Source organism: Strix uralensis, chromosome 15 (assembly GCF_047716275.1).
Source record: "Strix uralensis isolate ZFMK-TIS-50842 chromosome 15, bStrUra1, whole genome shotgun sequence".
In the NCBI taxonomy this organism is placed as follows: domain Eukaryota; kingdom Metazoa; phylum Chordata; class Aves; order Strigiformes; family Strigidae; genus Strix; species Strix uralensis.
In genome coordinates this window covers 21,822,650-21,844,511 of record NC_133986.1, presented here as the reverse complement: position 1 = coordinate 21,844,511, position 21,862 = coordinate 21,822,650, and the positions used below count along the sequence as shown (strand labels likewise).

Sequence of the window (21,862 nt, the reverse complement as noted above, 5' to 3'; positions counted from 1 at the left end):
GAGGGAGTTGGCAGATGTGCTCGCCAAGCCGCTTTCCATGATTTACCTGAAGTCGTGTCTAACTGGGGAGGTCCCATTGGACTGGAGGATGGCAAATGTGACACCCATCTCGAAGAGAGGCAGAGAGGAGGATCGAGGACACTATAGAGCTGTCAGTCTGACCTCGGTGCCAGGGAAGGTCATGGAGCAGGTCATCTCAAATGCCATTACAAGTCATATGATGGACAACCAGGGGATCAGGCCTAGTCAGCATGGGTTTATGAAAGGCAGGTCCTGCCTGGCAAACCTGATCTCCTTCTATGACAAGATGACCCAAGTATTGGACCAGGGAAAGGCTGTGGATATTGTCTACCTGGACTTTCGAAAAGCATTCGACACAGTTCCCCGTAGAATTCTCATAGAAAAACTGTCTGCCCATGGCCTGGAGGAGCGAACGGTCTGCTGGGTCAAGCACTGGCTGGCTGGACGGTCCCAGAGAGTGGTGGTCAGTGGAGCTCAATCCAGCTGGCGGCCGGTCACAAGTGGTGTTCCTCAGGGCTCGGTGTTGGGACCATTTCTGTTCAACATCTTTACTGATGATCTTGATAAGGACACAGAGTGTATCATCAGTGAATTCGCAGATGACACCAAGTGAAGCGGGAGTGTCGATCTGCATGAGGACAGGGAGACTCTACAGAGAGACTTGGATAGATTGGATCGGTGGCCAACGTTAATGGGATGAGCTTCAACAAGGACAAGTGCCAGGTCCTGCACTTGGGCCACAAAAACCCCCTGCATGGCTACAGGCTTGGGGAGGTGTGATTGGAGCTGTCTGGAAGAGAAGGGTCTGTGGGTTCTCATTGACAAGCAGCTGAACATGAGCCAGCAGTGTGCCCAGGTGGCCAAGAAAGCCAACGGCATCCTGGCTTGTATTAGAAATAGTGTGACCAGCAGAAGCAGGGAGGTGACAGTCCCCCTGTGCTCTGCACTGGTGAGGCCACACCTGGAGTGTTGTGTCCAGTTTTGGGCACCTCAATACGAGAGAGATCTCGAGGTGCTGGAGCGAGTGCAGAGGAGGGCAACGAGGCTGGGGAAGGGCCTGGAGAATAAATCCTGTGAGGAGAGATTGAAGGAGCTGGGGCTGTTCAGTGTGAGGAGGAGAAGGCTGAGGGGAGACCTCATCACTCTCTACAGCTCCCTGAAAGGACGTTGTAGAGAGGTTGGTGCTGGTCTCTTCTCACAGGTGATTAGTGACAGAACAAGAGGGAACGGCTTTAAACTGCAACAGGGGAGGTTCAGACTGGACATGAGGAACAAATTTTTGACAGAAAAGTGGTCAGAGAGTGGAATAGGCTGCCCAGGGAGGGGGTGGAGTCCCCATCCCTGGGTGTGTTTAAGGGTCTTTTGGATGAGATGTTGGGGTGTAGTGTAGAGTTGGGGTGATGGTTGGACGCGATGATCCCAAGGGTCTTTTTCAAACCTGAATGATTCTGTGATTCTATGATAAGCCTGTTATTGCATCATGTCATCGCTATGGTGGATAGATCTTACACTAATGGCATCACATTAATAAAAAAGATGAACTCTGGTAGGGTCAGGACTGATTTCAGCAGCTGATGCCCAGCAACACTCTGGAGATGGACATCTTCGGCCTGCAGACTGTGAGCAGGGACCGTGCCAGTTGCACCAGCTCCACTTGTAGCAGAGACTTCACGCCATCGTCCCGCTGAGCCCAAGGTCACCCGCTCCGCTGACGGAGCCAACTCCGCCTCATCCCTCCTGCCTTAAAAGACTGTCATGACAGATGGAAGCCGAAGTTATGCACTAAATGATCTCACTACACATTTTGGAGGGATGGCCCAGAGACGAAGGGAATGAGATCTGTGGAGATACACTTGAGACCAGGGAATGGGATGGGGATTCCTTAGAATGTATTGGAAACCTGAGCCTAACGTAAATGGTTTGTAAATGGTAGAACATAAGGGGTGGAGCCTGTCCTGGTTTCAGCTGGGAGGAGTTAATTTTTCTTCTTAGTAGCTAGAACAGCGCTGTGTTTTGGATTCAGTGCGGGATTTGCTATGAGAAGATTGCTGATAATACAGGGATTGATGTAAGAGATCGAGGTCTCTCCAATTCCCAACGTCCTGTCCATGCGCAGGTGTACAGGAAGCTGGGAGGGGGCACAGCCAGAGCACCAAATTATCCAGTGGAATATCCCATATCCTGTAACGTCATGCTCAGGATGTCAAGGAGGGGCGGCTGGGAAGCAGGAGGTTCTCTCCTGCATCTGGGATTGCGATTGCGGGGTCTCGGTTTTTGGGGATCGCTGGCTGGGAGGGGCTGGGTATCAGGCGGCGGGTGGTGAGCAATCACAGGGTGCATTACCCGTTTGTCCTTTCTATCATTGTTATTGTTTTATTACAATTACTAAACTGTTTCTTATCTCAACCCATGAGTCTCCCTTTGTCCCTCCAATGGGTCCCCCAGTTCCCGGGCAGGGGGAGGGTGAGCGATTGGCTGCGTGGGGTTTGGCTGCCGGGCGAGTTCAAAGCACGACAAGGGGCTGAGCAAGCGCAGAGCCCCAGGTTTGCTCTTGGGCTGAACAGGCTGCCAAGGGCTGGTGAAGGCCGGGGACAACATTCCTTCCTAGGACCTTCTGTGTGGCCTGAGCTGATGGTGTGTTTGGATGGGTCTGGTACAGCAGCAATCAGGGTGGGCAACAGGACCTGGAACTGGGCAATGGGGAATGCCCTTCAGCTACTGTCGCAGGACCATCTACAGCAATCTCCATGTCACAACTCCAGCCGTGACACTGAGCGGAACTTATGAAGAAAAGTAGCTTTGCCACTGGTGTGAACCTTCCCCGGGGAGACTGAGCCGGCTGCGGGGCCAGCGAGGCCCAAAGCACACGGCCATGGCGCTGGGCAGCCGGCCAAGGCCAGCCCGCAAGGAGGGAGGGCTGGGCAAGGGGCTGCCAGGCCCCGGAGGAAGAAAACCCTTTGGGCCCACCCCTAACCCTGCCCCTCGAGAAAGGGAGAGGGGGAGGAAGCCAACAAATGAGCGTCGTGTCTCCCAGGGCAGAGATTAACGGCTCACTTTATTGCGCCGGTGGAGGGGGATCAGGGCCAGCACGAGGGGACGGCGCACGGCTGCTACCGTGTCTGTGTGCGGGCCGGTTGTAAGGGTTTTGGGCCCGATGTTCCACACGGGAGCGGTCCCTCATCCGCACGGGCCCATGGTGGCTGGAGCTGCTGCCACTCTCGGGCGCTGGAGACGGCAGCTGGCTGGCGGTGCTGGGGCTGCTGGTCGCTGGTACTGGGGAGCCGTGGGACATCCCCAGTGCTGCCTGGCCAGGGGTGCTGCTCTCAGCACCTGGTGCTGGTGCGCGGCTCCTCTCCCGGCGCCTCCTGGGCCAGCTGTAGGGCGTCTGGGCCCGACGTTGCACCCGGGAACGGCGTTGCCTGTGGTCGGGCCCAGGTGAGCTGGAGCTGCTGCTGCCCTCACGTGCTGGGGAGTCGTTGGCTGGCCCAGTGCCAGAGCCAGCGAGCTCTGAGCTGTCACTGGAGTCTGTAAGGGGAAGCAGGAAGGTCACGGGTACAGAGGTCACTGTGGAGAGGCCAGAGCAGTGCTCCCAGTCCTCCTGGGGCAGAGAGGCTCTGCCAAGCCCAGCCTGGGCACCTGCTACCAGGCCTTGCCTGGGCCCTGTCCCCAGCCCAGGGCCATGAAGGTGCTTTGCCTCTTACCAGTGCCCTGGCCAGCACAGCTCTCGCACTCCCAGCTGGTGCTGCTGGTCCCCAAGTTGGAGCAGCGCCGGTGGGTGCCCTCGGCAGCGCAGGAGCTGCACAGGAGCAGTTCCCAGGGCCTGGGGAAGCAAAAGGGTTCATGGCTGTGAGGACAAAGTGACCGCAGCACAGGATTGTGCGGCACAGCTCCTGTTCTCAGTCCTTCCGCTTCGAGCTCTTGGCGAGACAGAGATCCCGTGCAGAGCCCAGGGTGCCGCTTTGGCAACTTACCCCCGTTCCTCTGCCTGCTCCCTGCCTCTGGGACAAAGGCACTCGCGGGCATCGCAGCGGCTGTGCCTCTGGATTAGTGCTCCGTCTGGAGGCCCGTTGTCCTGTGATGGATTTCTGATGGAGAGAGGGAAATCGCTGAGCCCCTGCGGCCCCGGCATAAGGCCGATGCAGGGCAGCCCTGCTCCTCCCCGCTACCCGGTTTACAGATCCTCCGTGAAGCTGAAGCCCAGGCTGACGGGACAGCGGAGGACCAGGACTGCAGGGGCAGCCCCTGGCATGGCCCAGGGCTTGCAGCCTCCTGTCCTGTGAGCCGGCAGGACACCAACCTCAAGGGGATTCGGATGCCCATGGTGACCATGTTCATGATAAAGTCACGCCTGTCCCTGCAGAGGGGGCAGCTGAAGGAACCAATGCCAGCGTAGCAAGCCTGGCCCTGCAGCGGAAACAAAAGGAGCAGGAGTGAGGCCCTGGTTCTGCCCAGCTCCTGCCATGCCCCGGGGGTGAGAGAACGGCTCCTACCTGGATACAGCCCCGGTGGAACCAGGCGTGTTTGCAGGCAGGGCACACCATGGTGCAGTAGGACTTTCTGTCCTCCACAGGCTCCAGGCAGATGAGGCAGTCAGTGTCCTTCTCCGGAGCCGCCTCCACCTCCTGCTCTGGGCGGTGCTCCCTGCAGAAGGACCTGGGGGAAGAGGGAAGGGGTGGGTGAGGTGAAAAGCGCTGGGTCCTTCCCCAATGGGGGCGAGGAGGGGGGAGGAGGTACCTGTATAGAGAAAAGTACTGGGTGATACATTCACCCTCCATGGCACAGGGGAGATGAAAGCTGCGGTCGCAGCCCTCCTGGCAGCAGGTGATGGCGGCCCCGTTCTCACCGCAGACGAAGCATTGCTGGAAAGAGCAGAGCAGCCCCCCTCAGCAACAGCCTCAGGGCCTCCCCAGCCAGCCCCACACCTCCGGGCAGGGTGCAGGATGTGGCCGCTGCTGGGCTACAGCCCACAGATCCGCCCGGCGCACGAGGCTCCTGGGCTGGAGCTGCTGGGAGCAAGGCTTTTGTCCCAGAGCTGCTTGGAGGGGCTGGGATTTCTTTCCTGGGCTCTGGGCTAAGCTCCCCCAAACCTCTCCTGACACAAATCTCCCTGACCTTGTCAGGTCCTCACCTTCTGCGCTGCCCGCTCCACTGTGCGGCAAATGTCGTCAGGGTCAAATAGCATGATCCCTGATTCCTCGTCCTGCCAGTAAGAAAGCTCACTGGCAAACATCTGCAGAAGAGAAGAGAGGAGGAGCTAATGAGGAGCGTGTGGCAGGGAGTGCCTGTCAGCGAGCTGGAGGGAGCCCCGGGGCACTCACCAGGCAGAAGAAATGGGCACATAAATCTTCAATCTTCATTTTCTGCCCGCAGAGAACTGGGTCCGCCACTGCCCGGCCGCACAGCACACACGCTGGAGGGGAGAGAGCAAATGCCGGCGGGAATGAGCACCTCTGTGGGCCCGGTGAAGCGTCCCTGAGGGATTGTCCCCCAGGGGCCTGCTCCGTCCCTGAGGGGCTGAGGGGAAGGGCTGGGGGCCGTGGCAAGGAAGGGGCTTCGCAGGCACTGCCTCCCCCTGCCACCGCGCTCGGTCCCACACTGACTGCCCCGACAGCCCCTCTGCTGTGCTGCAGGAGGGAAACTTTGCTCTCACCCTTCTCCATCAAGTCGGGGGCCTCCTCCTCTTCCCTCTCAGACATGGCGCACGACCACTGCGAGCGTTGGGAGCGTCCGTGTCCCAGCAGCACCGGGGTGTCTCTCCCAGATGCTCCTCGGCTGACTCTGAGGGAGAAGTGGGGCGTGGGTCAGCTCTCAGCACAGCCCCAGTGCCCTGAGGTGTGGGACCCCCCCTCCTCCCTCGGCAGCCCCCCGCAAGCCCCATCCCTCCCCTGCGCTCTCCTCACCTCCCAGGTCGCACTGACGCACGGCTGGAGCCCAGCGATCCTCTCTATAGGCTTGTTTCCGTGGTCACAGCGGCCGTTGTGACATTGGGACCCCATATATGGGCAAGGACACCCCTGGCAGGTTACCATGGCCACGGTGACATTGCCACCCCCACATACAGGCAGGGATGCCCTCAGCCTCCTGCCACACCCTCTGAGGTTGGTGCCACCCACGTCCCGGTGGAATTCCCGGTGGAGTCACGGTGGCAACGGCCCTTTTCTGTGGCAATAAACTGCCTTTTGGAGTCAGTGTGAGCCGAGCCTTGGGGTTAGGAAAGCCCCTGAACGAGCACTCGCGCCAGACCCAGCTGGGGACTTGTCACCTGTGTCACCCCAAGGGTCCTGGGGTCCTGATCACGGTGGCAGCAACGGTGCCCGAGTCCCCACACTATCCCCAAACTATCTCCACACTGTCCCCATGTCCCTGTCCCCCCCGCTGTCCCCACATCCCCACACTGTCCCCCATGGACCCAATGCCCCCCCAAGTCCCACCATGGTCGCCATGTCCCCACGCTGTCCCCGCACCCCACATGGTCCCATGTCCCATGCCGCAGACTGTCCCCACATCCCCCCACATTCCCTTGTGGGCAGCTAGTTAACCCAGATAAACAGGGTTTTTAGCTTTTAACATTTTAACTTGGTATTCTGAAGGGTATAAAAGGAAAAGATGAACTAAAAAAGTCATAAAAATGCTGATTATTGAACAAAAATAGGCCTGCTTTGGTGGTGCGTTCTCTTAGTGTGCGTGTGCTGAAGTCACCAAAAGGCAGCACACGGCCGCGTTCCTGTGAGTGTCCGTGAGTTCACGTGTTTGCTTCAAGGCTGCACTGTGAGGAGACAGTAACAAAACCTGTATTTATGGTATTTATGGTCAGGAGTTATTTTGGATGCTCCAGTATTTGGATGTTCAATGAGAGATGCCTAGAGGGGCCTGGCTCTTCGGAGGCAGACTAGAAAATTTAATTTCCTGAAGGTACCTGAGAATCACTCACCACTTCCAAATATCTCAATCAGTGCTTTTTTTTTTTTTTTTTTTCCTTATGGTGCTGCTCTGCACTGGAAACTATACACTGAGATTTTGTAGCTGTTTTCTTTTTCCTTTTCTAGACTTCCAGGCAGCCACATACAGCTCCAGGGTATCTGCAGCCCTCATTCCGTTTCCCACCACTTCCCATCTGTGCTGCAGCAGAGGCTGTAAATACTTCATCCTCTGAAAAGAAGTGCCCATCACCTGAACTCAATTGACAGCCTGCCGGCAGGGTGAGGCCATATTTCATTCTGAAAACAACGTAATTTTAGGGACAGCTTTATAATACTGCTTTAGTGCTGTAGTTCCCAGAACTGTATACTGCAGGCAACATGCCTTCCAAATGGTGATCAGCTTTTATTTAAACTCTCCTTTTTAACCTCCCCTTAATTTTCAAGACATTGGCTTACTGGTCTAATGCCCAGTTCTTGATCACAGTGAGGAAAAATGTGGTGACTTATCTTTTATAGTATAAAATCTCTGCATGCATAATTTTCTCCCTCCACATAGACTATCTGTTATGTAGAGAGGGAGGCAGCCACCTGGTTAACACCAAGAACTCAGGAATATTTTCACAGTCTTACAAGTTTTCATCTTCATCTACAGCTTCAAAGTAGCAAATAAACTCCTTTATTTTTTTTACCGTTCCTCTTGCTAAGTCACACTAGCAGGTTCAGAGAATGAGAGCTTTTTGGAGTAGCCAGACATGATCTTGATACGTACACAGTTACTTTCAGGTGAGATTTGGACTTCTGTTCTAGAAAAGCATGGTGTAATTGGTTTTGTGTTAGGAGTTCCATGGGACTGGGGGATTTTGGAATGGGGCTGTGACCGCTGCCTGGCAGACACTACGAATATCTCCCTTCTGCATTTGCTCTGTATTGTGATGGGCACGATCCCTTCTCCAAGAATTTGCTGGCACTTTCTATTAATGCTCCCTGCTGACAAAACAGCCGGATCAGTCACAGGTTGTGCAGACGTGACGCAGAGCTCAGACCCAGAGCACGCGACGTTTGCAGAATTTATTCTCTAGAGGTGTCTTTTGCTTTTCAGGGCCCTGGGCCTCTGTTGGCATTTCATCCTGAAGGAGGACTAGACCTCCACTACAAACGGGAGGGAAGCGTTTTGAACCACATCTTGTATAATTGATGCCAAATGATGTTACTGTTGGGAGACTCCGGCTGCTTTGGAACTCGCTTGCCAGCGGAGGGAGCGCAGCAGTGCCGTGGGGTTCTGTCTGCTGGGGATCAGAACTCGGCACGGTTACAAGTAGCACACGGCTCACAGTGCTGTATATACCTGTGGGGGTGACGCTTCCAAGCAGTCTGCCTGTTGCCTTGCAAATTAAAACAAAGGGTTTTAGCACAGAAATCTTTTCATGAACAAAATTGCAAGCACCGAGTTACGGAATTGTTCTAGAAGTATGCGTCTTACTCGGTGTAAAGAGCCGTCAAACAGGCTTGGTTCAATACGCTCGGTCGCTGGTTTTGCATAACCTATTTAACCTGGTTAGAATGTTTTCACAGGAGGAGAGGAGTGAAGTCAAGGGTCCAAAGGCGGTGGAATACGTGACCAATATATCTCCCATCATTAACACCGGTCTGACACCAGCGCCACCTCCGCCCCAGCAAAAAGGTGGAAACACAGTGAGAGGTGGGGTAACCAGAGGGAGACAACTGCGTCCCATCACTGTACCCACTGACACAGAGCCACCTCCAAGGAAGGTAAGTTAGCTCTGTCTACTTCTCTGTTTATGTACAGGTATATAATCTTCCTTGTTCATGTATTTGCCTAATGCTGAAAGATGTGTATACCTAGTTTGCATAAAGATTCACTGAATTTTTGAAAGAAATAAAATTCATAACTATTAAAATATGTAACTGTACTGGGTCTGGCTGAGCCAGAATTGGTTTTCCCCTGTAGCAGCCCTCATGGTGCTGTGTTTTATGTTGGGAGCTGGCAGGGTGTTGATAGCACACTGGTGGTGTGGCTACTGCTGAGTGGTGCTTACACAGCACCAAGGCTCTTTCTGACATTTCCCCCTCCACAGTGGGACGGGGTGGGCAAGATCTTGGGAGGGGACACAACCAGGACAGCTGACCCCAACTGACCAAAGGGATATTCCAGACTATATGATGTCTGCTCAGTATAAAGCTGGGAGAAAGGAGGAAGGGGGTGGGGTCACCCTTGGTCCTCCGAGGCAACCACTACGCGTATTGGAGCCCTGCTTCCTGAGAAGGCCCGACATCGCCTGTTCATGGGAAGTAGAGAATAAATCTGTTTTCTTTTTTTTGCTTCCACGCGTGGACCTTTGCTTCGCTTTGCTTATATTAAAACTGCTTTTGTTTTACCCACAAGGGTTGGTTATTTTCTTTCGCCTCTTTGCCCTATTGAGAAAAAAGAGGAAGGGGGGGGGAAGTGATAGAGCGACTTGGTGGGTACCTGGCATTTAGCCAAGGTCAAACCACCACAGTAACTGCCACCCATCTCTCTATATACTAAAACATTTGGTGGTTTTGATCAGCTGGGGGGAAAAAGGGTGCTTGAACAGAAAAACCATGGGAACTCTTACTTAAAGCCTTCTGGTTTAGTCAATCTGATCCTGTCTCTGACCATATCTGGTACCAGAACTTCAGAGGGGTATGTGAAATGCCTTGAGTGTATGAAAACTTCCTCTGTTACACTGTATCTCCAGCCAGTTCTGACTCCTGTAAAGGAAATTGTAGGAACCCCAGATTGGGAGGGACGATACGGGTCATGGTCCCTGCAATTTTGGGTGATTCGATGCAGTGGATTTTATGAGGAAGAGTGATTCCACCGATGACACACCTCATTCCAGCTCACAGAACCCCTGTGCTGGCATTTTCAGCGGGTGTGGGAAGATGGTGCAGAGCTCCCTGCGCTCCCGCCCGTCCCCGAGGCTGTGGGTGCAGAGCGGCGTGCCTGCAGATCAGCTCACAGGGCTGCTGCGACTGGCTCCCCGCTGTGTCCTCTGTGCCTGCTCCTCTTGTCCCCAGCCCCGCTCACACGCCTGAGGGAGTGACCGGTGTAGAGGGGGTACAACCCCATCCCCCCAGCACGGAGCGGGGTGGCCGCCTCGGTGCCTTCACGGCCTGGATGCCAAGCAGTGCCCTTGCAGAGCAGCCTGAACCGGCTCCAGAAGCAGCATCTTTCAGGTGCCCGGTGTTCCCTGAGCCCAGCCGTGTCCGTGCAGGCCCAGAGCCGCTGGTGCTGAGCTGTGCTCATCTGGAGCGTCGGCTGCTCCCTGCAAGGAGTGTCCCACTGCGGGGGCTCTGACATGCTGCTGCCCTGCACCGGGTAGGCACGTGCCAGGAATCCTAAACCTCCTGTGCACGATGCCCACTCTTGTAAGGCAAGGGCGGAGTTAATTTTGTGGAGATGGGAGGCTCTGCTCTCTGTTCTGCTGTAGCTGTGAGTGGCCAAACTGAGTGGCTTGTCACAGGGGTGTGCAGCTTGGCACTCTGGGGTTGGAGAGAGACGAGGCTGTTGTGTGGGGAGGAGGTGGGGTATTACCAACTAATTAATGTAGCCGAGAACCAGAGTACCTGACCTTGGAGGGCTGTAGGTGAGACACAATGATTGCAACAGGCTGGCAGCAAAGCAGAACTTTTTTTCTTTGAATCCTTTCTGTGACTGCAGAGACCTTTCAGTTCATCTCAAGGAGGCACCAAGATTTCCCATTCAGCCTCACCTTTCTTCTCAATGGGCTGCCAGTGGACAGGTTGAGTTGCTGCTGTGAGCACAGACACCAGAGGCCCTCCACGGTGGGAGGCAGACACGGAAACTTCAGGTTTCTCAGTGTGGAGGGAGCATCTCCTTGCCACAGGTATGGAGATAAGTGCGCTTTGCTCGCAAGGCCCTCACAGCCCAGTGTTCGAGTTTATCCCTTGTTTCCTCTTTTGTCATCTTTGGGGCACCCTGCAGCTCTTCCTCAGCCCCGAGCGGAGCGGTGGCCGGGGGGTGCTCACATACACCCCTTGCCTGCTTCTCCTGCAAGTGCTGGTGAAATAAGTATGAAGAGCGCTGCTTACTTAACTGTAGTTTCGAGGGGTTTCTTTGTGACTGTGAGAACGGGATAATTTATTTTTAAACAGCTCTGCCTCGAAGGTGGGATTCTGCTGTAATACCCCTGCTGCAGATTAAGACAGTACTGAATGTTAGCCATCTTTCAGAAAGCAAATCTGTGCAGGAGATTCTAGGGTTTGGGCAAAAGTCAATGTGAGCAACAGCTGTGGGTTTGCCAAGAAGCTTTAATTTTGATAAAATCTTCCTTTTGTGTGATTGTTAAGTCGTGCCAGGCAAGTAAAATTCTGTACACATGGATAATTTTAAAACATTTTTGTTCTTTTTGTAAGTAATTTTGAAAGATCAGCAAGCAGTTGGAAGAAGAGAATCTCCACAGAACTATGCTCTTATTTTTCAGATACGGACTGAATTCTGAGGAAAAAAAAAATCTACTTTATCGTGCCATATTTTTTCTACTCCAATCCACCATTGGACATGATTTATGTAAATGTATTACTTAGTATCTTTGAAGCAGTGAAAAGCATCTGAATTCAGAATGGATATAGTGGCTACCGAGTTTAGGAAATGCCCAAATCTCAGCTATTGTGTGATTTCTAGAAGGATTTGAAGTAAATTTTCTAATGAGTATAGTCTCCAGAAATTGTTTCGTTTCTTCCTGAGGTGCCCCCACTTTCTGTCCCGTCTCCCCTCTTAGTGATGTCTCTGTTTCCTGTCTTCTTGTCAGTCCAGCCAACTTTATCTGGTGACTAAAAACCATCTCCATTAACCAGGTTTTCCCCATAAATGACAACTCTTTTCACATCTCCTTCAGGTCAAATGCAGTTGTATTTGTTTCCCGCTTTGAGTGTGACACCACATCCACCCATTAAATCCCCACCCTGATTCTCAGTAACAATCCCAGCTGAGTGTCCCTGTTGGGTGTCAGCTGTGGTTCACAGAGAGGTGATGCCCTGTGATTTCTACACCGATGCTGTGATCCTTGCACCGAGTTCTCTGCTGGCCTAGGTCCAGCGTTTCTGTACAGCAGAAATGCTTCAATATCTCAAAGGTCCCTGAAAAAAATACCAAGAACAAATAATTAAAAAGTAGGACTCTCTGCAGAAATTGTCACGTTTACATTTGATGCCTGCAAAACTACAAGATTTCTAGACTGAATGACTGTAGGATGTTTCACGGTAGTTTGTAAACAGCTGGAATGTGAGGGGAATTGCAATCAAGCCTTACATAAAAAAAAGACATCCTTGTCTGTGAAGAAAATACAGTTTTCCAGAGAGACTTGTGGTTAGCTAAGGTGAAAGTTCCGGTTTCAGTGTCTCCCTCTGCTTGCAGATTTGAATCGACACACTACATAGAGCACAGTGTCCCGACACTCGTGGGTGGTGTGGGGTGGCTCTTCGTGTCTGCAGGTAACATTAAATCAGGACCAGGAGCCCTGGTCTCTCAGATGAGCCTCCCAGCCATGAGACAGAGGCTGCCACTCCATTTTATACAAGAGGAGCAGTCTCACAAGTCGTTTTCCAACTGTTTGGGTTTCTGTTAGGTAGGAAAAACAGAACAGAAACTGGAAAGAATTCAGTTTCAATCTGCCTCTTCCCCCGCCGTTATTAGACCCAGCAGACAAATTAAAAAACAAAACCAGAGTTATCACTGTAGTGGGTGTTGCAGCAGGATCAGGATCCAGCACACATCTGCCTTGGCGCTTGCCTGCCCTTCTCAGTGGTTATATCTTCAGAGATCAGTGTTGGTGTAGCTTGAAATTAATGGACACTTATGATCATTTTGATTTTAATCTGTTTATACTTCAACCGTCACCTTTAGGTGTTACTCTCCTTCAAGGAAGAACTGTATCTGTGATAGCGGAGCTCTTGAGAACTTCAGGGTGCTTCTCCAAGGGAGTGGTTATCAGTACCCGTGTGGTCTGTGTGGCAGCGCAGGGGCAGATGGGTACCCGGTTTCACTGCTGATAATGAGCTGAACAGCTCACTTCCATTGTTCACACAAAGAAAAACATGATACTTTCCAATTCTCCTTGTTGTTTTATAGGTGCATTATTGCAATGGGTCTGGACAAAAAGGCAGTGCCTCCCAAGGAAAAGATGGAGGAGGACCGTGAGGAAAATCATGTGGTTTCCAGGGCAGATGGAGTGTGCACTGAGCCAAGTAAGAGCAGTATTGAACAGAAAACAAGCAAAGATTCAGTGTTGATCATCTCACCAGGTGTGGAAGCAAGTGTGCAAACTATTGAGGACAAAATGGACACCAGACAAGAGAACAGAGAAGAAGAACGGAAAAAACTATCTGAGTGTGAGCGTGAAGATAGTCAGGAAGACATTGGTAAAAATGGTGCAGTATTGTGAAAGAGAAGCAGGGGATGAAAAACAGGAGAGTACGATTCTGTAGAAGGTCTGGGATTGGGGGCCTCCGCCTTCGCCTGGGGCATCCTCTCCAAGGACACCTCGTGCAAGGAGTGTGGCGATGCCTGTGTCTGGGTGATAAAATCAGTGGGGCTTCTTTGGGCCAAGCAACAGGATGAGAGGGTTTTGCAAGAGCCAAGGAAGTGAGTAAGGAAGGTGTGAGAGGCTGCAACAGGAGCCTGAGGTGGATGGGAAAGCAGGAGGGAAGTGGGGCACAGCGCAGGGACAACCGTGAGGGAGGAGAATGGCAGCAGGCAGAGGACAGGGAGAGCAGGAGGAGGGAACGGGGTGGGTGCGGGCAGGGAGACGGTGAATCTGAGGAGAGCTCCTGAGGGAGGCAGGGCTTCAGCGCGGGGGAGTGGAGAGGAGATGGCGGCTGTAGGGGCAGGCGGTGGGGAAGCTGCTGCTGCCTGCTCCGAGATGGGTGGGAGAGGGGACGGACTGGGGAGGGGGGAGGCTCAGTACTGGGCGCAGGAGGGGAGGGAAGGTGGGAAGAGCACGTAGCAGCAAAACGTCAGCAAGATGCAGCGCTAGCTGAAGTGTTCTGGTCTCCTCTCCTCTGTTGCCAGCGGGCGTGCAGTGTTCTGTTCCCTAAGGCTCTTTCCAGCCCCCTCTCCACCACAGTGCCCCCGCTTAGGGGACACCTGCCCAAACCTCCAGGTCCCTGTGGACCTGTGTTTGTGATTAATGAAGCCTTTTTCCTTCAGGAGGGGGGCACCTTTCTGACAGTTACCTAAGGAGGCCTCACTTCCAACAATGCAGTTGGAATCTCAAGTGATTTTTAACACAGAAAAAAAATCTCCTTATTCCCTTGATTCTCATTGTCTGGGTAACTGTTTATCTGCCTAATTGGTTCTGCATCAGATACTCTTCATTTCTGTCCCTGGCATCTGTCACTTCAGTATTTTAAAAGCACTGATCGAAAGAAAAAGAGGTGATCAATAAAATCTGAAAGGTGAGAAGTGATGGCCACGAGGGACAGCTGGTGTGCCAGCGGTGACAGCTCTCCGGCACAGTTTGGGTCTGTTGCCTCTCTGCTGCACGCGCAGTGAGCTGGTGGTAGCAGCAGAATTACTGAGTTTCACAGGAAAATCACTGACATCACTGTGCGCGCTGGGGCCTGGGATTTTAACCGCTGCAGCTTGGCTGGACAGGGAAGGATTCTTTACTGCGTGTGCATGGGGCCAGTCTTTACTCCAGCTGTGAGCAAAGCTATCTGTCAGCTACTACAGCTCGTCAGGCTAGTGGCCTGGAACGGAATCCAGACCGTGTTGGTGTGAAAATGGTAATTCTGTTGTAAGCTTCATTTGTGTGAGGATTTCACCTGGGAGCTGAAGGAGGTACCAGAGCAGTGCGATGTCAGAACGTTCCTCCGCAGCACCCTTTGGCTGGATTGGTTTAATTCATTTCGTTTGTAAGCCACTTCTTTGCTGATTAGCCATGTCAATCCACATTTATCTTACTTTGTGCTGCAGTATGTTACCTTTCTCCAGCTTTCTCTATTGCTTGCATTTTTTTTTTCGTTGCAACAGGTTTTTCTCCTGTAATAAGAGGCTGTCTTGCATTTTATTTCCGAGTTTGCCCAGTTCTCAGTTTTTCTAGTCCTTCAGTGGCTCATGGTTTTGTTTGTTGCTTTTAATGTATTGATCATACTTGATGCATCATTCAGTAGCTTTACTGCATTTTCGCTACTCTATTTATGAAGAATATGATGCTTTTTTACGATAATGTGCTCTTATGTTTCCTGTCTGTGGTCCTAGATTCTCTCATGGCATTAAAAAGGCTGAGCAAATGCAAAGGCAAAAGGAGATTGATGAAGTTAACCTCTGCCTGCTTAAAAATAACTTTATGAGTTGTGAATTCCGTCTCACAGGATGATTCTTGTATTTTAGAGTATGATGAAGATATTGAAGCAGAAGAGAGACAGATTGACAATCAAATGAGTGGAACATCAGAGTCACCCTCAGGTGATAAAAAACCTGACTTGGACATTGAAAAGGAGAGTGAAACCTTATCAGGGAAGGCATTGCAGGTCTCTGACAGTGAGAAGGATGAAGATGATAGATACTCTGACAGTGACTTCCAGGACGATGAACAACGTTAGTTTTTTTCATAGTGAGGCTTAGAGAAGTTGACCTGATGCATGTTTTACATTTTGTGCATGTTTTACATTTTATGCGTGCCCGGTACATATGTTAAGGGGAAAACACAGGAAAAACTGCAATTCCTACTGAGCTGGAAAAAGATAGCTATTTTATCTGTTATTAATTCGACCATCTGTCACTGAAATGCGGCAAAACCCACTGGCAGTGTAAGGGTGTGCCAGCTCACAGCAGTCTTTGCTGAACTATTTAGGTGCAGAAATGGAGATGGAGGCAGTCGACAAATTAGCTCTAAATACTTGGGCAGATCAGCACTTGATGTCAGCGGTCACTGACATCCGAGACCACTCACACCTTCTGAGGATACGCGCTTTTATCTGAGAAGCCAGCGGCACACCCGATGTGCCTCCTGGTATTTTAGAAGTGCTGTCTTTAATGGCCCTGAACAGTCAGAACCTCGGCGGCGTCCTCTGGCGCACCGCTGGCGCCGTGCTGGCCGAGGGAGGAGATGCCATCAGCTCAGCTCTCCCTGCTGCCTGCCCTGGGATTATCTTCATCAATAATCCCATGGAAAACTCGCAGGCAGTTTCTCATTTCTTAGATGAACAGCAGCATTCCATTCACCACGTCGTGAATAAGTCGGAACTGAACTGCCTCTTCCTTGTGGCAGTGTTTTATTTCTCTCTTAACTTTTCTCCTCTATGGCTTTGTTAGATCCTGAGCTGACTTATGTGCCTCTTGCTTGTCATAATGTACCAGGATTTCTCCATTTCCTGCTCTTTCAAAATCAATTACTCTATATTCCTTACATTTGACAGTCCTAATGTGCAAACCGTTTCTCAGGTTAAATGGAAACATTACTTTCACATTGGTATTCCTAGGTGAATTAAGCAATGGTGATACAGCTCTTTGTGAAAAGGTTGCAGCCGCAAGAAAGATCCAGTCTTTTTATAGAAAGTATAAAGTCCACCAGAAATTCCAATTAGGTTTGAAACATCCTTGCTTATAAAATCATTGCAGTGATCAAAAAGATTCTTAGTTTTTGTTGTCTCGTGATAATCATCAATAGCTTGTGATTCATGAATAATCAGTACAATGAAGCATTCTTTTCTGATTGTTAGTGTATGGCATTAGGAACTTTTCTGTGACTTTAATCAGCTGCCTCTCAAGCTCTAGCAGTGTGTGATGATCATTCATTCCTCTTTCCTATTTGTTGATTTTTGATATTTTCCCCTTTGTAATGAAATCTTTCTACTTCTTTTTTCCCCAGCACTGAACAGAAGAGGTGGAGAGAAGAGATAAAAAAGATGTGGGTTTCTCCCAACTGAGATGTAATAATAAATTCATGAAAAATAAGAATTCATTGGTAATTTTGAGGGCAAGAAGAGCTTTCTGTTCGAATGAAGGACTCTCTGAAAATAGTATATGTGGAAATATTTCAAGTAACTTTAGTAGCAACTACTAGTTCTATTTTTTAGGAGATTGTTAAAGTGCCTAATAGCTCTCCACAGTGGAAGATGTTTCTGGATATTCATTATTTAAAAAGTTTTTCTTTAACACCATTGTTTTTAGTTATGCCTTTTTGCACATCCTTAAGCAGGTCTTTTTATTCTTTATGTTTATATTTACAAATTCTCCAAGACAACATGACCCCATTTAATTGTTGGTAGCTTCAGCTTTCATCGCTTGTGTCCTGAAATTCCACATGCTCTGTACATTTGTTGTGCTTTGAGATCATCTGCTGAGCTTTGGACCTGTAATTTTTTCAAAGAAGAACTCACTTCAACTTAAGCATGTGTGTTAGTGTTGGTAGACCAAGATTTTGGAGGGCAAGCTTTTGGGCATGGATGCTATGTTTCTGTGTTTCAGCAATCTGTACACTAATCCACTTGTAAGCTATGAGTGCTGCTTTAGCAGAAATAACACGCTAATAGTAATGGGATCTGGATTTTTATGAGTACGTGCTGTGGACAGATTTTGTCTCATCTTAGTTCAGCATATCATGACACTCGTTCAAGAGTGTCTGAATCCGTTGGGCCCTTTGGGTCAGTTCAGCCAGCATACAGAGTTTAGAATAATAACTGAGGTGCCAAAGATGTGACTTTTGCATACAATATTATGAATCGGACATAAATAAAGAGCGTGTAAGAGGGACCTTGGCATTCAAATCCCTGTGGACCATAAGCCTGTGAATGAATTGGGGAGAATCGCTGACAGCTCCCCTGGTGCAGTATGTAATCTGCACGTTGGAGTGGTTCTGTCTCTGCACTGTTTATACTCTTGTCAGTGTCTGGGAGCGATGGTGTTCTCCCGGAGTCTAAACGTACCTCCCGTCAGAACAGAGGCGTGAATCCGGGGCAAGCTGGAGGTGCCAGAGTCGTTGCCAGGTGGTGGCTGCCCGGTCGTTTGTGCCTCACGTCCGTGGCAGCAGCTGCTGGAGGCCAGACCTCCACCCCGCCCATGGCACCGCTCGCTGCTCTGCTGCCAGTCGCTGTGGAGGTGGCGGTTGGAATGAGCGTGCGCCTCCGCGGCTTCCCAGGGCTGAGGCAGCTTCCTCACACCACCACTGCAGCGAGCTGGCAGGTGGCGTTGGGCTCCGCTCCTCTCCCTTTCTACTTTTAAGGGAAATTGAAGAGTTTTCTTGAATTGCTAGTCTGGCACCTATACAAGGCAGTCCACTGATTTAGAATGGCAGTTCCCATTCAAACACAGCTTCTTTGTTCTTGTTTTAAAATTAATGGGAGTCGTTGACATATTTTAGGGAATTTTTAGCTTCCATGTTTGAGGTTTTTTTAAAAGCAGTCCTGCAAAGTTGTTGTAATGCACTGCAGATGAGTAGGATAATTTAAAATAATACAAAAAATTGCAGCGAGCCTTTCTCAGGCTGAAGGAGATGAAGAAGAAAAGGCAAACCCAGAAGATCTAACAGTGAGGGAAGACACTGGAAGTCTTCATGAAGATACAACAGCAATACGGTGTCAGAGTCCTGAAGAGCTCAAACAGGCTGAGTCATTGGAAAAGTCTTGTGGAGGAAGACAAGGAGAGGGATGCAAGCAGCAGGGGGGATGATGGGGAGGATCTCGTGCCGTCGGAAAGCGGTGTATCGGAAGCAGAGGACAGCAATGAGGAGTGTGCTGAGAGTGACGAGGGGAGCGGTGAGTACAGTCCCTCTGCACAGCCGTGAGTGACCAGTGCACCCCAGGGTGGCTGTGTGTCTGTACAGCGGGTCCTGGCGCAGCACGGGGAAGGCAGTTCTGGGCTGTTTTCAGGCTACTAGAATACTCTCTATGGCTGTGAGCTAAATACCCACCCAGAACGTAGCCTTGGTTTATTGTTTCTTTTCTAGTGTAAGGCTTTGGCTGTTCTTTTTCACTCCAGTAGCTGGGGTTCACATGTCATGCAATTATTATGAAATCCATATGTGATTGATTACCTATAGGAGAGTCTGTAGGCCAGGTTGGGGGAATCTGTTTATAATGTCAAAATACTAGATCCAAAAAGAACCCAAAACTTACCGTGTGAATCACAGTGCATCAGATGAAGATCAAAACTATGTCAGTTGATCCATGGTTGTGTTGCTTCACTCTGTCGTGGATTTGGTGGGGAGGAGCAAATCAATTAGTTGTGCAACACCTCGTTTTTACTGTTGATAAAACGGGCATCTTGCAGTTTCAGCCTTACCTGTACGGATAAGGGGCAATTAATAAAAGGTTGGCCACATGGGCAAGGCTTTGCATTATTGTATCTGTGGGATGGGAAAAAATGTGAGCCCTTGTTTTGCAATGTCATCCAGGTCACAGGGGAATGTCCTGGGTGCTGTTAAATCAGGCAGCATAAAAGAATAATTGTCTGCACTGGTGCTGGCATAAAGGAGAGCCACAAGCCATGGTAGATGAAATTTTCAGTTGTCTCTTTGTGTGCTGGATTTGCAGTGGAATGTAGAATGCGTTTCCTTGATTTTAACAGAAGGTTCTGGTTCTGTTTCTATTGCTTTCAGTTCACTGCAGTGCATCTAAGATAGTCTTGTGTGGCGTAAACAATTGGAATGCTGCAGCTTAATGCTCTGCCAGGCAGTTGCTGCTGGGTTGCTTTGACCGTCTTGTGTGTTGCTTTTGTTTTGGTTTGCATTCAGAATAGAGACAGTAAAGACAGTAACGTGCTGTTCATTGAATAATGCTGAAGCCTCCAAAGATGTTTGCTTCTGGAACCCCTCTCTTGTGTGAAAGAAACTTCAGTTTAGGCACTTTCACCACGAGGCTCAGATGAGTTGAGCAAGGACTACTGAAGAAGAAAGAACCTTAAAAACCTAGAGGACAGAATATTATGCTGTAATACAGAACCAAGGAAAGATCAATGGAATGTGTCAAGCTAGTAATCTGGTACTGAGCTGGCCTAAGACAATAGTGGTGTTCTTTATTAGCACAATTCCTGTGTGCTTACATCCAACACACACAGTTTCATGGCTCTAGGCTTGAACAGAGATCCTCTATCCGATACAGATAGATAGTCCAAATGGTAAGTAGGTAACAGCGTTTACTTCTTAGTCCAGTCCTGCATCACCTCTGCTGCCAGGAGACTACCTGAGATTCAGGGATGGTGCACGTCAAGGAAGGACAAGAAAAATCATTGAATCCTAAAAATTACGGATAGGAACGACTTCCTAAATTGCATAGAGATTTGTCCCCATCTACCTGGGGGTTATCTAGGTAAATTTTATAGCAAACAAAGAATTGCCAGGAAACTGAGTGTAGAGCAATGAAAGAATTGGTTCTCAGTCCATTCTTGGGCCTCCAAGGGTCATTCTCAGGGCTGTGTTGAGAGGAGACTGATAAGCCCTGTTCTGGTTTTGTCCCGATGAGACCCATCGTGACAGGATTTCTCCTAACCGGTGCTGTCATTAGCAGTGCAGAACTAATTTATCGGAGAAAATTGCATACACTGAAGAAAGCAAAAGGTGCAGAGTGCTCCTCTGGGGTTGTTCAGTTGCAGGCTGAGTCCGGGCAGATCACAACGGGTGGTGTGACAGGGTCTGTCAGAAGCGTAGAAGTACCTGGGGTGGGCTCCTGCTGCGCATTTTCTGATCTCGCTGTGCTCTTTGTGACAAGGAGATATTGCCAGTCCCAAGAGAGAGAATTATTGTCAGCCGTGTTTGTCACCCTGCCCTAGGCTCTGTGTTTCGAAAGACTGTCAGTTCCGTTTTGTCAGATGTATGACTTGACTGTGAAGCATCATAATCATTGCATTTACAGAGCAGAAAATACTTCTCCACAAGCGTAGGTCTTCAGTCACTTAAGTTGGGGAATTGAGGAATCATCAGAAGAGCTTAACATAGATAATTTTTTTAAAAAAAAGTATTCATAGAACAATAACAATTTTATGTCTATAAAACAATATTTTCCTCCTGTGTTGAACCCCCCTCAGACTGCCTGACAAAAGCAATCTCACCGTTTTGTGAAAATGTTATGGAAGATTGCTGCTCTATGGTTCAGTAGATGCCCTGCATGAATTTTCCCTTGGATTTTAAATGGTTGTCTCCATTTGGTTTTAATCTACCTAAAAAAATTATTGCTGGTGAAGATTGACATGGCTCCAATCGGGTCTGCCCTAACATTTCAAATTTTAAACCAAGCTGAGGTGCTGGATGACTTCTGCTCCCCTTTTGCTTTTTAATGACTTCTCTTTCTGGCTTCCTCTTTCGTAACTTTGTGATAGTTCTTGCAGATTGCAGTCCAGTCCAGGTGGAAACATCAACGGCAGCTGGACATGGTCGTCACGTGAATTCTGAACCTGATGATTCCTGTATGGATGTGGAAGAAGAGGTCGTAGCAAGTGGGGAGTATGATGCCAGTGAAGGTGAGTTGGCTGTTGAGCAGGGATGAAATCTGATTAATCTGAAGACTTTTTATAGAAGTGCTTGCCCTTTCCCTTTCCTTTCCAGTGTATCAAACCCTACGTGTGCTCTTTTCTTTCCTAACTTGTATAAAATTGGGTGATGACTGGCTGGCTTCTGTAGTCATGTGTAGTTAACCTGTATTACAGTGAATATGCTTTGTTGGCAGTTATAATGGTCCTAGGTAAAGAATCCAGGCCATGAAAAAACTGGCTGCCAGTCAAGAAAACAGCTGTGGAAGGCAGGAGTCTAGTGAGTTTCCCCTTGCTTCCAGGTAGCGCGGGGGCTCCTAAGGAGGTGCATTGCCAGGAGAGGCAGGGTGGGACTGGCAGATTAGGAGGGAAGCTGAGCTGCAGCCTCCATCTCCATGCTGTACCCCATTTGTCTCCCAGGCTCATCTCCTGGTTAGCAGTTGGCCTAACT

General features: G+C 50.0%; 1 protein-coding gene and 1 pseudogene across 1 annotated transcript; one reads left to right on the top strand and one right to left on the bottom strand.

Annotated features, from left to right (window-relative positions):
- Positions 1-1,585: 1,585 nt before the first annotated feature.
- On the bottom strand, positions 1,586-5,681 carry LOC141950093 (E3 ubiquitin-protein ligase PHF7-like). Its single transcript, XM_074884493.1, is given in 12 exon segments — positions 1,586-1,705; positions 3,076-3,140; positions 3,352-3,546; positions 3,723-3,841; positions 3,993-4,106; positions 4,319-4,456; positions 4,458-4,505; positions 4,507-4,674; positions 4,756-4,880; positions 5,150-5,251; positions 5,340-5,431; positions 5,672-5,681. Coding segments are annotated over 12 exon segments (1,296 nt in total).
- Positions 5,682-5,715: 34 nt separating this feature from the next.
- LOC141950092 (uncharacterized) overlaps positions 5,716-21,862 on the top strand; it is a 35,978-nt pseudogene continuing 19,831 nt past the window's right edge.